The following is a 15,269-nucleotide window of genomic DNA, read 5'->3' as shown; positions in this document are numbered from 1 at the left end:
ACTCACAAATCCCCTGCCCCCAGTCGTTACAGAGCTGAGATTCCGCATGCCCAGAAATGGGGAGATGAAAAAAGTGTACACAAAAAGGGTACACTCTAGGGAAAACCCGGCCTCGTGCATCAAACCTACTGCACCCCTTGCACAGCAGCTTACAGAACAGTGAGAAGGCCAGTAACTCTGATCAGGGTGAGGGGAAAAGCGAGAGTCACTCACTAAGTTCAAGTCAAAATTTATGAACACATCAGAGCTGATCTGGACTAAGATCCATACTGGACAATGCTCCTTAAATTCACATCAAGCAAACTACTTCCCCCGCCCCCTACTTTTTGTTCTAAGCTGGCATCCCCCTTTAAATGCAGGGCAGAGCTCTCCTCTTGGCTGCATACATCAGATCCCAGCTCTGCACGGAGAATTTTATCCTGTGCTAAACTTCCACACAGGAAAACAAGGGCTAGGTTTGCCTGGAGTGGAGTGGCTCTGTGCTTGTTCTAAGCTTAAGACAGGGATGCTTTATATTTGTCCTTGCTGTGTCCACCCCCTTGCGACTGCTCAGCATAGCCTAGGCCCACAGAAGTGCTGGGCAAGAAGAGCGCTTCCCAAACAGTGCAGCAGGCCCTTTTCATCTCTTCCAACAGCCGCTCCGATCAGGGAGTCTGCCGAAAAAGCTCTTGAAACGTTCCTGCTCCAAGATGGAGGAAGCTTGTCTCTGACACCGGTTCCAGCACTGGACACCGCAAAGAGCAGGGAAATCAGCGAAAAGCTGGCCACCCATCTGCAAACCCCAGAACCTCCTCATGGCAGGAGGTAGACAGCCACTCATTACATCTCCTGTCACTCATCCAAGCACATTTCCCCTTCATTTGCCCCCTTCTATTTCCCTGCTGTGGCTGATTAGCCCCTTACGGCCTGCTGGGGGGAAGCCCGCCCCCCGTGACTAGCTGTCTGGAGCTACAGTAGGAAGTCTGTTTTCACCAAGCAAGATTTCAAAATTGCTTGTGAGCAAAGCTAAGCTAAACCAGTAGCAACTGGGGGTATTCTGGGGCAAAAATGAAAATGGGCGGAACCAACTGGCACAAAGAGGGTAGGAGTTTCTCATTCTCCTCTTGCTTAGTCTGGTTTTACATCAGGAGGCAGTGCTGCCTAGTGGACAGAGACCCTGGGGTCCCTTTCCTGGCTCTGCCACTGGCTTGCTGGGTGACTTTGGGCAAGTCACTTCACCTCTCTGTGCCTCAGTTTCCATCTCGGGTTTACTGATGATAGAGCTGGGTAGTAAGGACTTCAGTGGCATCTCCCTGGCTTTCCCAGTGTAACTGAGATCAGAGTCCAGCCCTATGTGTTTGCCTGCCTCCTATCCCAAGGAATTTCAAGGCGGAATTAGGGGTTTTTACCTTCTCCCCTACTTTCCAGCTGGACAGGGATCACATGCTCGGTCCCAGCCTTTACCATGGCTCTTCCTCACCTGCTGCTTCTTCCTTCCCTAGTCCCTTTTCTCTTTCTTTTATTGACATCATACCTGGTGATAGCTGCTCCCTGTACCACAAGCTGTCTTTGCAGAAAGAAGCCAAAATGGAGGACAGGCCATTTATAGGAGCCCCACCCACAGGCAGGTCTATGCTAATTAGTAGGAGGAGTTTGTGCCCTATAAATAGGGTTGTCTGAATTCCATTTTTCATAATTTTGATGGATAACAGTTTATTTTAAGCATTTTTTCTACTTGTATCGATTTCCATTTTCACAGCTGTGCAGAATGATGGGTGTTACGCCTTTTTGTTTTATTTGTATCCATTTAAATGTTCGCACTTGCGGGAAATTATGCGGGGATCAGACAATGAAGGGGTCAGTCAATAATTACAGAAGAGGCTGAGATTCAAAAAAAAGTTGAAGCTTTATAACTGTTAAAACTCAGATGCTCAACATCACATGCATATACAAAGTAAATATCCTGAACTCAAACTCTAAGACATTCTCAAGCAGCATTTTTCTTACTTTGCCTAGCTGCAAATTTTATCAATGGAAATATTTTTTCGTAAGTTTGTGAGTGTCGTTGCCATTTAACGACACTGACCAGTAAAAATGTCATCTTTCCAAACCTACCTACAAGCAGCTCTGGTTCTGCAAACTGTTACTCTTTGTTCGCCCTAGAAATGAAAGGACCAAAACACAGAGGGCAACTCAGCCTGGATTGGGGGTGATTTTAAATTTGGGTCTGAATTTTGCAGCTCACCCTGTGGAGATGGAGAGACGCCATAGGCCAGACAAAGCCCTCTTTGTGTGCATTCTCTATGTAGATGTGGTTTGCTGGCCTGTACTTTTTCATTCACCCTCCCTTGTGTTCTGCAACCCCATTGTATAATAATGAAAACCACTCCCGCCCTGTGCGTTGGGGATAGCATCCTCACTTGCCACCCTCTTCCTCTCCGGATCAAATGTGGACCCTGGCAGGAATCCTCCACAGATTCCTGGTGAGGAAAAGTTTCCTGCTTTTCTGGAGGGCCCAGCAGCCCCCATCCCTTCCCCAAGGAATAGCTGCTATTGTCAGAAAGTAGGAGATTTGGCTCTCCCTATCTTAGGACAAGCCAAGGAAGACTGCCTTACACATGGCAGGATGCTGGTAACAACCTAGGTCATTCCCCTCCTCACACATAAGAAAGGTAAAAGGGCTCAGACAATGGCAGTTCCGTGTAGGCTGCACATTAAGCTACCTACATTAAGCAGGTTTGAGGTTGCAGTGCAGCAACGACTTCTGGACAGTAATTGGAAGTAGGGGTGCTGGAACTAGGGGTGCTGGAACTCCTGGGGGTGCTGCCGCACACCCTGGCTTGAAATAGAAATAACACCATACATATGGTTTCCGTGATCAGCATCCGCGCTATAAAAATTGTTCCAGCACCCCTGATTGGAACAGTACGGATGCCCTGAGGAGCCAAGCTGGGCGGTCTGGTCTGGAGGGAAGGTTGCCATGATGACCTATCTCAAAGATTCTGCCCTCAGGACAATTCTGACCTGAATCCAGTTGGCTCTTTCATAGCTGACCCAGCCCTGCAAAGCTAGCAGGAGTGAGAACACTTTGTCAGTAGAGGAAACGGATCTGACTCAAAGACACCCAGGGAGCAGAGCTGCTGAGTAAGACGGTGCCATTAACATGCAGTCACATTGCTGGCCATAACCTCACCTCAGGCCTCTTATACTGTTCTTGCTTTTGGCACGCTTTTTCCCCAGTTGATAATTATTCTGCTTCAGATTAACCCCCCACTGGCTTGGGTCACCGTTCAGCTGTGAGGACTCTGCCAAGTTTTGCAAATCCACTTCAAATATGAAGTCTTAAATATTTCCCAAATCTTTATTTTTATGGAGCTTGCCACGTCCTCGGGGAGGGCTTTCCCTCAGAGCACCTTGCCTCTAGCAGCAATGTCACTCCAGGACTATTCACAGGACTTACTGAGCGCTCGATGCTGCCGAGCTAGTCCTAAATACTCCCAAGTCCTGTTCATATCAGTGAAAAGGCACAGGGCTCAGCCCCACCAGAACTCACCCAGCACCACAGCTGGTCGAGCTCCCTTAAAGATTTTGTGACAAAAAAATGGCTTTTCGAACGATAAAAAAATCCTCCTGAATTTGTCGTATCATTTGAAATGTTCGGCTTTTCCATCAAAATAAAACAAGAGCTTTCACTTGAATTGAAACCAAATTACTTCCAGTTTTTGCCTTTTTCTTCCGCCCCCGCCAGCTTCTCTCTCATCGAGAGGGGAAAACAAAGACGGGGAGAGCAGTGCTAAAAGCTCCGCAGAGAGAAAGAGATGGTTGGTTGATTGGTTTGAATAGCATCAAAACAAATGTTTTTGTTTCAGAGCAAATGCACATGAAATTTTTCATGACATTCAGATGAAAAGTGGAAAAATTCTGCCTGAAATTTACAAAAGAAAAGAGGCTTTGTTTCTTTTGAATGTTATGTGGAAAATCCATGTCGTTTTTGACCAGTCCTTCTCAGCACACTGTAGGACTGGGCCGAACTCAGCAGCAGCATTTCAATACACAAAGTCCAGGGCAGGACTTTTTAACAAGATTCTTTTTCACAATCAGCTTTCATTATCTACAGTGCTGTTAGCATCATCGAAAGATCATTCGGGCCAGGTCCTCCACTGACGGCAATCAGCACAATTTCATTAACTTCAGTGGCACCACACCCGTTTACAGCAGCTCAGGACCATTTACTTTTAAAATACACATGGCCAGGTCCTCCTCAACTCAATCCCCGTGATGTTAATGGAAACATGCCTATTTACACCAGCTAAAGATTTGGCCCATTGTTTTTAACCTGGCAGTGTCCCTATTAGCTCACCAGTGTAAACGCCCCCATTGTTTCTGCTCAGGAATTATTGGGCTGCGGTACTCCTGGTTTTTAATAAATCCAATCAGCAGCTAGCTGATCGACAGCAGGGGAGCTCGGCGCTTCACTCTCTGAAAGGTAGGCATTGTTCACAAGCTGCTCGTAAAACTTCCAAGGCACAATGGAGGTGGGAATTAGATGGGGTAGAAAAGATCCCCGGCATGTGCCCCTTCATCTGAGATTGCCCTGGAGCCTTAATGATTCAAACGAAGAGGATGGTGCCCAAAATACACACTAGGAACCAGGCCCCTGGCATCAGAGTCTAAGCACTGAGCACAGATGGAACCCCTCAGGCTGCAAATGGAAGGAAATTTGCTTTGCAACTTGGTGAAATCTTCCAGCAGCCAATACAACGCTGTGAAGAATAACGTCCCTTCACATTTTCTTTTACAGACGCATACGGCTGGGTTTACTGGGCACCCTGCAGCCAGTACCCAGCACTTCAGACACACGTGCCTGCTCCGATGAGATCACAGCAGGAGTCGCTGCCAATACACATCATAAAGAGCTGTTTCAGTTCATACTGTTTGGAGGAAGCGTGTTACCCTGACAAAGCTCCATTATGTGGGCAGCGCCAGCATAAACTGGCAAGCGTTTTAGTAACCTCTCCAGCGCATCATCAAGGATCTACAACCTATCCTGAAGGATGATCCCTCACTCTCACAGACCTTGGGGGACAGGCCAGTTCTCACTTACAGACAGCCCCCCAACCTGAAGCAAATACTCACCAGCAACCATACACCACACACCAACCCAGGAACCAAACCCTGCTACAAACCCCGGTGCCAACTCTGTCCACATATCTATTCAAGGGACACCATCATAGGACCTAACCACATCAACCACACCATCAGGGGCTCATTCACCTGCACATCTACCAGTGTGATATATGCCATCATGTGCCAGCAATGCCTCTCTGCCATGTATATTGGCCAAACCGGACAGTCTCTATGCAAAAGAATAAATGGACACAAATCTGACATCAGGAATCATAACATTCAAAAACCAGTAGGAGAACACTTCAGTCTCCCTGGTCACTCAATAACAGACCTAAAAGTGGCAATTCTTCAACAAAAAAACTTCAAAAACAGACTCCAACTTGAAACTGCAGAACTGGAATTAATTTGCAAATTGGACACCATCAGATTAGGCCTGAATAAAGACTGGGAGTGGTTGGGTCATTACAAAACCTAAACCTAATTTCCCCAATACTAATTTTCCCCTACTGTTACTCACACCTCCTTTCAGCTATCTGAAATGGGCCACTCTCATTACCACTTCAGAAGTTATTTTTCCTCCCTTGGTATCCTGCTGTCAATTGAATTGTCTCATTAGACTGATCTCACACTTGGTAAGGCAACTCACATCTTTTCATGTATTTATACCTGCTCCTGTATTTTCCACTCCACGCATCTGATGAAGTGGGTTCTAGCCCATGAAAGCTTATGCCCAAATAAATTTGTTAGTCTCTAAGGTGCCACAAGGACTCCTCGTTGTTCTTGTATGTAGTGGTTCCCTGAACTATTCCGAGGCTCACACGGGAGCAGGGTCTCCCCCTTTGGTTCTGCCACTGGGAGGGGAAGCCGAATCAGAGTTGCCGGCAGGACTGGTGACAGTTTCAGAACCCAGGGAAGCATGGGCTGAGAGCCGATTCAAGTCAGCCGGGAGCAGAAATATTCACAAGAAGCCTGTTCTCAGGAGATTTTCAGCCCATGGTTTGAATAAGCAGCTCAAATCTGCGTTCCTCTGACTCAAACCCAAATTTCACACCTTTGGAGGTTCACCCATCACTACTTGTATGGTAGGAATTACCCAAGCTGTCAAAGTTGCCCAGAAGACAGTCAAGCTAATGTTCTGCACATGCAGCACGTGGAACAGGATCACTTGAATCAGGTGTGGTTTTCACACAAGAACGCTGCCATGTTGTGACTAACACAGGGTGTAACTGTGGCTATCTTTCATCCATTTCAATTTGATATTCATGGCCATATCAGACTAAATGCACCTGATCTTGTCTGACCTTAGAAGCTAAACCGTCCCCGGCCCAGCTAGTATTTGAATAGGAGACCACCTGGGAATCTTGAGTGCTGTAGGCAGCCATTCAATTTGATCCTCGTTACCAAAGGGCTTTACTCCATATAAGGATAGTTTCCTGTTTGATTGGTAATGAGACAGGATTTGAAATATCAGTGTGGATGTCACCTTTATAAAAGCACCAGCCTTATCCTAAAAATCTCCCCCTGCTACCAATGGAGTGATTGCTAGTGCATCCAGAGCGCTGCGGACGGTGGAGTTATTTTCACCATAGCGTCTAGACCTGCTGTGAACAGGAGTGGACGCTCCAGTGGTTAAAAAGCCAGTGCCCAGCAAGGAGTTCTGTCTACACTGGCTCTACCCCATCGCCATGTAGTCCACTGACATAACAGGCCTGATCCTCAGCTGCTATAAATCAATGTGCCTCCAGTGAAGTCAAGGGAACTACATCGATCAACACCAGCTGAGGATCGGCCCCAGCATTTGACAGGTATCTTGAGCTCATGCTGTTTGAATGCAGGAGCTATTTCACAACCAGAAACCACTGGGAATCTCACACAAATCTGGACTCCTGAGATTCTTGTTACTACACTGATAACAGCCACATGCATCTCAATGGAGACACTCCTACCCCTTCTGAAGTTTGCCCATCACCATTATGAGCTGCCAGTTCTGCAGCAGATTCAGCCCAACCCAGCTGTTTAAGCCACAGTGCTGCGGGGTCCTGCACTTCTGGGAAGGGAGCAGGCCGTCTGTGTGAGGTTTATACACTGCTTTGACTGACGGGGAACAAAATACAGCCCCTTTATATCTCTTCGGAGAGCAACCATATTCCTACTGGAGATCCAAACCATGGTTTCAGTTCAAACCAGGTAGCTCTGTAGCCACATTGATCCAAACGATAAAACTACCAGACTGAATGAGAGACAATATTCTGCTCAACAGTCTAGTTTGCTCTCTGTATTCAAGCACACATAACCCAAGCACTGAGGGGGAAGGGGTGCGTGTGTGTAATTCGTTTCATATTCCAGTTTTCTGAGCGATGGCTGAGTCCCAGTTTCAAACATCCATCACGTTGTCTTCACTGGATAGCTCCAGTCTCTGTAATACTTAGCATGAATTCCTCTCGCAGCCTCCTGCTGTTTTTCAACCATAATAGGGAGATGAAGGAAGAATCCTTGAAACCTCTTGATTTATCTGAGTAGGATAAAGGTCAAAGCATACCCTTCCACAGGCTTTCAGCTGCTACCATAGCTACACATACTTGTACACATATGTGTGTGCATACGCACATAGGCGTATTTATATTTCTAGAACAGTAGAAATTCATAATAAGGTTTCCAGAATGGAATATTATGTGCTGGTGCTCCCCCTACAGACAAATATGGGGAACTTTCTTTCATCTATTCCTCCCCAACAAGAGCAGGACCAGGTTAACCCAAGGGATGAAGGGCTGTATTAGGGTAGAAAACCTGATCTGTGATTGAGTGAGCTAGGACACGTTGATTTTAATCTTGGTGGAGGATTACACACAGAGAGAGAATGAGAGGGTGAATGTGTGTGTCTGTGTGTCCTTATAGTGTCTGGCACTGAAACAGCATGAGAGACTTCAACCATGCTTTAGGACAGTGAGTTTCAGCCTGGGGTCGGCATACTATGTCTAAGATTTCCAAAGGGGTCCACACCTCTCTGCAATTTTTTTAGGGGTCTGCGAATGAAAAAAGGTTGAAAACCACTGCTTTAGGATAACCATGATTTAACTATGCGACCCCACCTAGAAAAAAAATATATACTACTAAGAGCAGGGCACAAATGTCTTGTCCCCAGCCTTTAATTATATAGGAACATACTGGGCTTACTTGTAAACACCATTGCAAATTACACAGTACTTCCATATACCTGCAGATTAGGCTGCCATTACGTTTAGTAGATGTAAAATGATGACTATATGTGCTGAACTATGATTTAGAGGGCAGATATAATCAGACTTATACTTAGTGAAGAGATGGAATTCACTGCAGAGACTTCCAGCTGGAACATGGCGACTGCCCTGTAACGAAACAATCCAGTTCTGCTAGAAGGTGAAGAAGATTGCATGAAGTCTGTGCCATGGAACTTCACGTGTTTCAGAATTCTCTTTCCTAGCAGCTGACTCGGTGTTACAGAACGGGTTGTCATATCAAGAGGTGGCTTTAATGCTATGGGGCTAATCCCAGGATACAACACATCCCCTCCCTCCACTCTTGAGCTACCAGCCATGACTGCAGTGAACTGCTTTGTGTTCCACAGCCTTCCAGAGTGACTAGTATAGGCAGTGCACCAATGACAGACATTGCTCTCCTCTCCTACCCAAAGACGGAAGAGCTTTGCATGTTATGTTCTTACCTATGGCATGCCCAGTAGATTCCAACCCACAAAGCCCTGAACCCAACGCTGCACCCCCTGAAACAGTAAGGTGGGGGCAGAGGGGGAATTGGTTAAGATGCCCATGGGTGTTTGATGTACATGGCCAGTCTCTGTATGCTCACCTCCGAGGTACAAAAAGAGGACGAGTACAACCATGTTTGTGGCACCACTATCAATATTCAACAGACCATCACAGGGAAAGTCAGGGACACACACCCCCGTTAGGCTGGAAGCTGGGATGGCCTGTCAGTGCTTCTGGAATAAAAGCAGGAGTCACAGGATTCTGTCTGCTCAGGCTGGCAAGAGCAGAGAACAGCTGTGTTAAATGAGACATAGGAGGTGGCTAGTCTTTTGGGACAGGTTTTGCTTGTAATTTTGAAGACACACACCCACCCCCCAGCCCAAGATACCACAGCAACCAGCACCCTAGAAACACGCCGATTGATTTTTCAGACAGGAGGGCAATCAGCGAGAGGCCTAAGAGCCAGTCCCAAAAGCAGCAGGAACGGGAGCGACAGAGCTGTGAACACAGCCCCTAAGAATGAGCATGAAGGGAAATAAAAACCCAAGGGCCTCACTCCAAATGAGCTAATACTCTAGGCAGGCGCCTGCTAGAGAGAGGAGGCCAGACTGAAAGGACCTGACAGCAAGGCACTTTTGTGCAGTTACACGGTAAAACGTTCAGACTTTTTAGCAACCCCTGGATGCCTGCTGAATATTAACCACGCCCCTGACGGCTAGAGCCAGCATTGCATACAGGGACTTTTCAAGGCACAGGGTTAAGCACTCCCCTTGTTGATCGGAGCCCTGAGGGAATAGGCTGAAAAAAGCCCTGTTTGAGCTGGTTAAAAAGAACTGCAGCTGTAGCCCTCTTTAAAGCTTTACGAGGAGGCAGGGGGTTGTTTTTAAAGCCCTGATCAAAGTCACCTGCTAATAACAGACTTGAGCCTATAGGCTGGAAAACCAGCCTTAGCAACGTTCTAGTCCTGCGTGTGTCTCAGGGGTCACATCAATTTAATACACCTCTCATTATAGCAATATGTTTCTGTCAAGAATAAGGATTTTTACACACACACCAATTCTTTAAAATACAAGAACTAGAAAATTATCCAGCAGGTTCCTATTACAACTCCTAAGGCATTTTAGGAGGCCTTGACTCTACTACCATCTACTGACAGGAAGAAGAGTAGCAGGTGTCTCTTGGTTGCACTGGCAGATGACCTACAGAAGGATACAACAGAAATTACCATCCTAATCAGACCATGGTCCATCTAATCCAATATCCAGTTTCTGAATGTGGCCAGCGCCAGATACTTCAGAAGAAAGTGCACAGAACCCCAGAAATGTTCACTGCAAAGTAACTTGGCCACATCAGAAATTTCTTCCAAATTCCCATCAGCTAGTCTAAATATTATCTTGTAGCAATGAGTTCCACAGGCCAATGTACTTAAGTATATACTTTTCTCCGCTTTTAATTTTGTTGCCTTTTGGTTTAATCAGATGTCCCCTTATTCTTGGATTATGAAAGAATGAACAGGAGTACCCAATTTATCACCTATGCACCATTTATTATTTTGTATACCTCTAACATAACCCCTCCAAACTCAAAAGCCTCAGTCTTTTCCACCTCTCTTCATAGGACATCACCTCTAATTGTTTTCATCACCTGTCTCTGGTGGGATATTGTATTTCACCTCTCAGATGGAAAGACTGAGGCACAGAGAGGGAAAGTGACTTGCCCCAGCATCCCTGTGCAAGTCAAAGCAGGGCCAAAAACAGAAACCAGGATTCTAGACCCCCACTGAAAATGATTTAGACAATACAAATAAAGATCTTTAGTTGCTTCTTCTCTTCAGGACTGCTGTTGGATGCCTTCGCGTGAAGAAGCTAGTCACTGAGGCTTCAGGCGAGTGGAACTGCATTATATTTTGTAATGCTGGTTAATGCAACTTCCACTCCTGCCCCAACTCTGGTACAGAAATAATGCTGTTCACAGGCTGTCTTGAGAAGCAAGCAGCAGGCATCCTGTAGCAAGATGTATGACGAGAATGAGACACTATTTTACAACCAACAGGGAGCTTCTCCTGCAGGAACATTTGAGATGTGCTGGTCACATGACCCTGTCTTCTGCACCAGTATGAGGTGCAATCCTTCTCAGACTCAGAGGCCATTGGTGCAGCAGGGAACGCTTCCCTCTCGCCATACTAAGACTATTGTATCACACTTGTGACGCTCTCGTTCCATCTCCACCAAGGTAACAAAGCCCATCACATTCATACCCCCACTTGAGGCTGGATACCATATGCTTGGGTGGTTATATTTCAAGGATTTATTACCTGATCTAGGATGAAGGTATGTGCAGGATCATTTCTGCCTTATGCCTTGCACTAAGAGAAATGAGAACAGCTGGATCGGCCTGGATCTCTTTTGTCCCTCACAGCAAATTGGTTCCAATCCGGCTCTGACTGAAACTCCATGAGAATATTCCTCAGAACTGGCAAACCCTGTGGGTTGGGTCATTTTATTCAGAACCTTACTTGCTCTATTTCCCGCTTCTCCATGCAGCTAGATAGAGGGATTGGCGCTGGGAGACAGAGGTCTGACTTGAGCTAATTAACCCACTAATTGATTTTTAACTCAGGTCATTTTTAGTTACTATGCCCACATGCTTTTTTCAGCAAATGGCATTTTATTATTTCAATACCAGTATTGCACAGGGCTCGGAATGATCTCCTCACCAAGATTTTAAACATCCACACACCTCTGGTCTCATCATTCAGAACAAAGTTAAAAGAACTTTGACTTATTTTAAATACCTTTTAATTACAATTAAATGGCAAAACACATTTGAGGTGTTCCAGTCACTTAGATCTCACAAATATCTTGGGCAGCTGCCATCCCTCAGAAGGCTTTTTCAACCCAGCTCTTCTCCAGATGCGTTTCAGGTCTTTTTCAAACTTTGCCTGGAAAGAAAACGGGACGACTGTGAGCTCTCTTGGAAGTGACACGTTCAAACCAAGACACCCACTACATAAGAAGTATCCTAAAGAGAAGCTGGGTGTTATCTGTATGAAAGAAGCAGTACATTACCTAGGCAGCCTGTCCTGCTTCTCAGAATGTACTGTAGTTCTTATTGCAGAAAATGCATTTCAAATGCTGTATAATTGCATTTTAGAAATGCCCCATTAGAAATACTGAAAACAGAGACATATTTAAGGAGGTCAAATGTTAAAAAAAAAAACTAGTATCCAGTAGGGATCAAGAAAGGAAATGGGACCTTTAACATGGGCTCTTTAAACTTGAAGGGGTTTAACTTGGGACTAACAAGACACAAACACCTGCTAAGGATATGTGTGGTGGGAGAAAGACTAGAACAGGGATGAAACAATTTGAAGCATGGAAGACCTGTGGGCTGTGGAAAGGCAGAGCTAAGTAACCCATACAACCAATGGAGTTGCATCTGCCTCCACCAGTCAATGTGGACCCATGTCCTTCCTCCCCCTCCCCGCCCCATTCTAGAAAGTAAAATGCTTCTAGGCAGGAGTGCAGTGTGATATTTTCTCCTTAGCACATCAGCTGAGGATGCTGGCAAGACAGGTAGAAAATGGTTATTACACCAACTATCCAAACATCTTGGGCCTGTGTACTACTCATTGGTGCATATGTCGAGAGATTATCTTTATCTACTGCAAAAGTCGTAACCATTCATCTTTTCAAATTATTTGAATGTCAAGATAGATCACTATGCATAGTGATGTATCATTCAAAGTTTAATACATCTCTTTACAGCTACAGAAATATTAAATAATTGGCCAAGGACATCCAGGTAAAAAAAAAACCCAAAAAGTTCAGAGGGTTCCGAAACCTGCATGATCTGCAAAGCCACCAGCCCAATGCACTGGAATTGCTCCAATCAGATTGCTGCCGTTTTTCACAAGTCAATTCTAGATTAAACGCACCACATAAACTGCTAGCCATATCTAAAGAAAGTGCCAGCCACTTTTGGAAAATATGCTTCTGTTGATTTGCTGGACCGTTTAATCCAATCTCACCTGACGTTTTTTCCTGCGACCATCTTGTATCTTCCTCCGCAAAAAACGTGTTCGTTTGAGCAGCTTTTTGTACTTATGCCTATTCATTTTCCTCCTGCGGATCTTCAACACATTCTTACACTCAACCTTGTTAGTGCTGACTTCTCCTTCCTCTTCCTCCACATCAGCTCCCCGTTCACATGGGGGACAGTCATACTGTTGGGTAGGTTCATAACCTAGCTTTTCATGAACATTGATGATCTCCACTTTAGGGAGCGAGTATCTAACAGTCAGCCAGCTTTCTAAAGGGCTGATGGACATTTTTCTGGGGACCAGCATTTCTTCCAGTTCAGGGTCCAGTGCATACCAGCGCTGAGGTTGGGCTCCATTCTTATCAGAGGGTTGTGTGCTGTAATTTGCAGATGTAGGACCAGAGCACAGAACAGAAGACACTGATCTTGGCAAAAAATGTCCTCAAAGAAACAAGAGTTTTGTTTAAGAGTTAAACTTCTTGAAGAACACATTACATGAGTGTCTAGTTTTAAAATAGCTAAATATTAAAATTACACCCAAAAAGCTACTTTAAAAGTTATTTAGGTTGCAAACATGTTCTTATGTTATGTAAACTCAACCATTTGGAAGTTAGGAAATGCCAAATTTACTCTCGCCTGTTCAACCGTGATTCCACCCCTTGTGCATCCATTCTGTTCACTGAATGAGGTAGGGGTCATGTGGAAAAACTAGTGTGCAATCATGTAATTAAAGACTGTATCAATGCATGCATACAAGGGGTCAAATTAAAGTTGCATTGGGAGGCATAAAACTGGCATTTCTTAACTTCTGAGTGGGTGAGTTTGCAAGAGAAAGTAATTTAGGTTAATAGTTTTTTGGATGCAATTTTCTAATTTGTTTGTTCAAAGGAAAAAGACAAAGACAAATTCTATTGTGTACAACTGTAACAACCCACAAATCGTGCACCAGCGGCCGGCCGGGCTTGAACCCTGAACCTTCAGGATTGCAGTACAGACTTCTACTACAGTAGCCTGCAGCAGCAGTGGGTTGTTATCTCTGGGAAGATATGGGCATGTGGGTCTGGTTGAGGGGAGGCCAATCCAGCTCTTTTCCCCTCCCCTTCCCCAGGAGATGGAAGACTCTTGCATCTCATGGTTTCCCCAGAGGGAAAGAATGGAATGCTGGGGCCAAGTGCATCAGGGGGAGGAGGGGTGGATTGTGGGAAGATCCCAGCCTAGCTCTCTCTCCCTCACTCAGGAGTTGGAGGAGCTCCTAGTGGTGCACCCAAGAGAGGGGATGGATGATAAGTCAGGTCCATGGCATGTGTGTGGCTAGGGAGGAATGAGAAGGGGAAAACCTGGCTTAAATGTACCATAGTGGTATAACTACCGTATATAGTTACTGATGTTGCTTTTGTGGGCCCATAGTTAAAATACACACAGAAAATTTCAAATAATTATTTGGACCACTATGTTCAAAGACAGTTTAACACTAAAGAATGAAGAGGTTAAACTGTAATTTACCCATTAATTGAACTAATGCAAAATGTGCACTTTACCTGAAGGAAAAGGGTACAATTCAATCAGCTAAAATTAAGCTAAAGAGGTTACCCCTGCATAAAGAGTAGGGAATAAAAGTCAGATCTAGAAAGACTCTAAGAACCTGAAAAGATCTCAACATTCAACCTTCCTGCTCCAAAATACATTCATTCCCCTTAAGATCACATATAACAGGGGTCGGCAACCTTTCAGAAGTGGTGTGCCGAGTCTTCATTTATTCACTCTAATTTAAGGTTTCGCGTGCCAGTAATACATTTTAACGTTTTTAGAAGGTCTCTTTCTATAAGTCTATAATATATAACTAAACTATTGTTGTATGTAAAGTAAATAAGGTTTTTAAAATGTTTAAGAAGCTTCATTTACAATTAAATTAAAATGCAGAGCCCCCCGGACTGGTGGCCAGGATCCGGGCAGTGTGAGTGCCACTGATAATCAGCTCAGGTGCCGCCTTCGTGTGCCATAGGTTGCCTACCCCTGACATATAAAGTTAAAGCAAAACCTCGCAATAGTGTCAATACACGCCAGGCAGCAGGATTAGTGACCTACTGTTCTTCAGCACAAATGACTCATTCTACTGACTTGTAATGCTTGCTGGCAAAAGAAACTCTGGAAGTCTAATTACCCCTGAAAACTTCAAATTAGATTTTGCACTATGAGTTCTAACACAGACGAACTCGGGGGGGGGGGGGGGGGGGGGTTCACAGTTCTGTTTACCTGCAAATCGTGAGGCCTTCGCTAATTGAGACGTCAGCCGTGAGATCAACATATTTGTTATTGATTTCTTCCCTCTATCAGAACCAGTAACGACTGCCAACATAAGAACAGTCATTCAGTAAACTA

The 15,269-nt window shown here is 45.1% G+C and overlaps 1 protein-coding gene across 1 annotated transcript in view; it reads right to left on the bottom strand.

The window, feature by feature from the left end:
• Positions 1–15,231, bottom strand: part of MXRA8 (matrix remodeling associated 8) — a 60,747-nt gene extending 45,516 nt beyond the window's left edge. Inside the window, exon 1 of the mRNA XM_026659952.2 lies at positions 15,144–15,231. Within this exon, the coding sequence (XP_026515737.2) occupies positions 15,144–15,195 (52 nt within the window). The 5' untranslated portion in view covers positions 15,196–15,231. The remainder of the gene's footprint in view (positions 1–15,143) is intronic.
• Positions 15,232–15,269: the final 38 nt, after the last annotated feature.

Source organism: Terrapene carolina, unplaced genomic scaffold, assembly GCF_002925995.2.
Source record: "Terrapene carolina triunguis isolate 2854851 unplaced genomic scaffold, T_m_triunguis-2.0 Scaffold714, whole genome shotgun sequence".
NCBI lineage: Eukaryota > Metazoa > Chordata > Testudines > Emydidae > Terrapene > Terrapene triunguis.
This window is presented reverse-complemented; position numbering and strand designations above follow the sequence as displayed.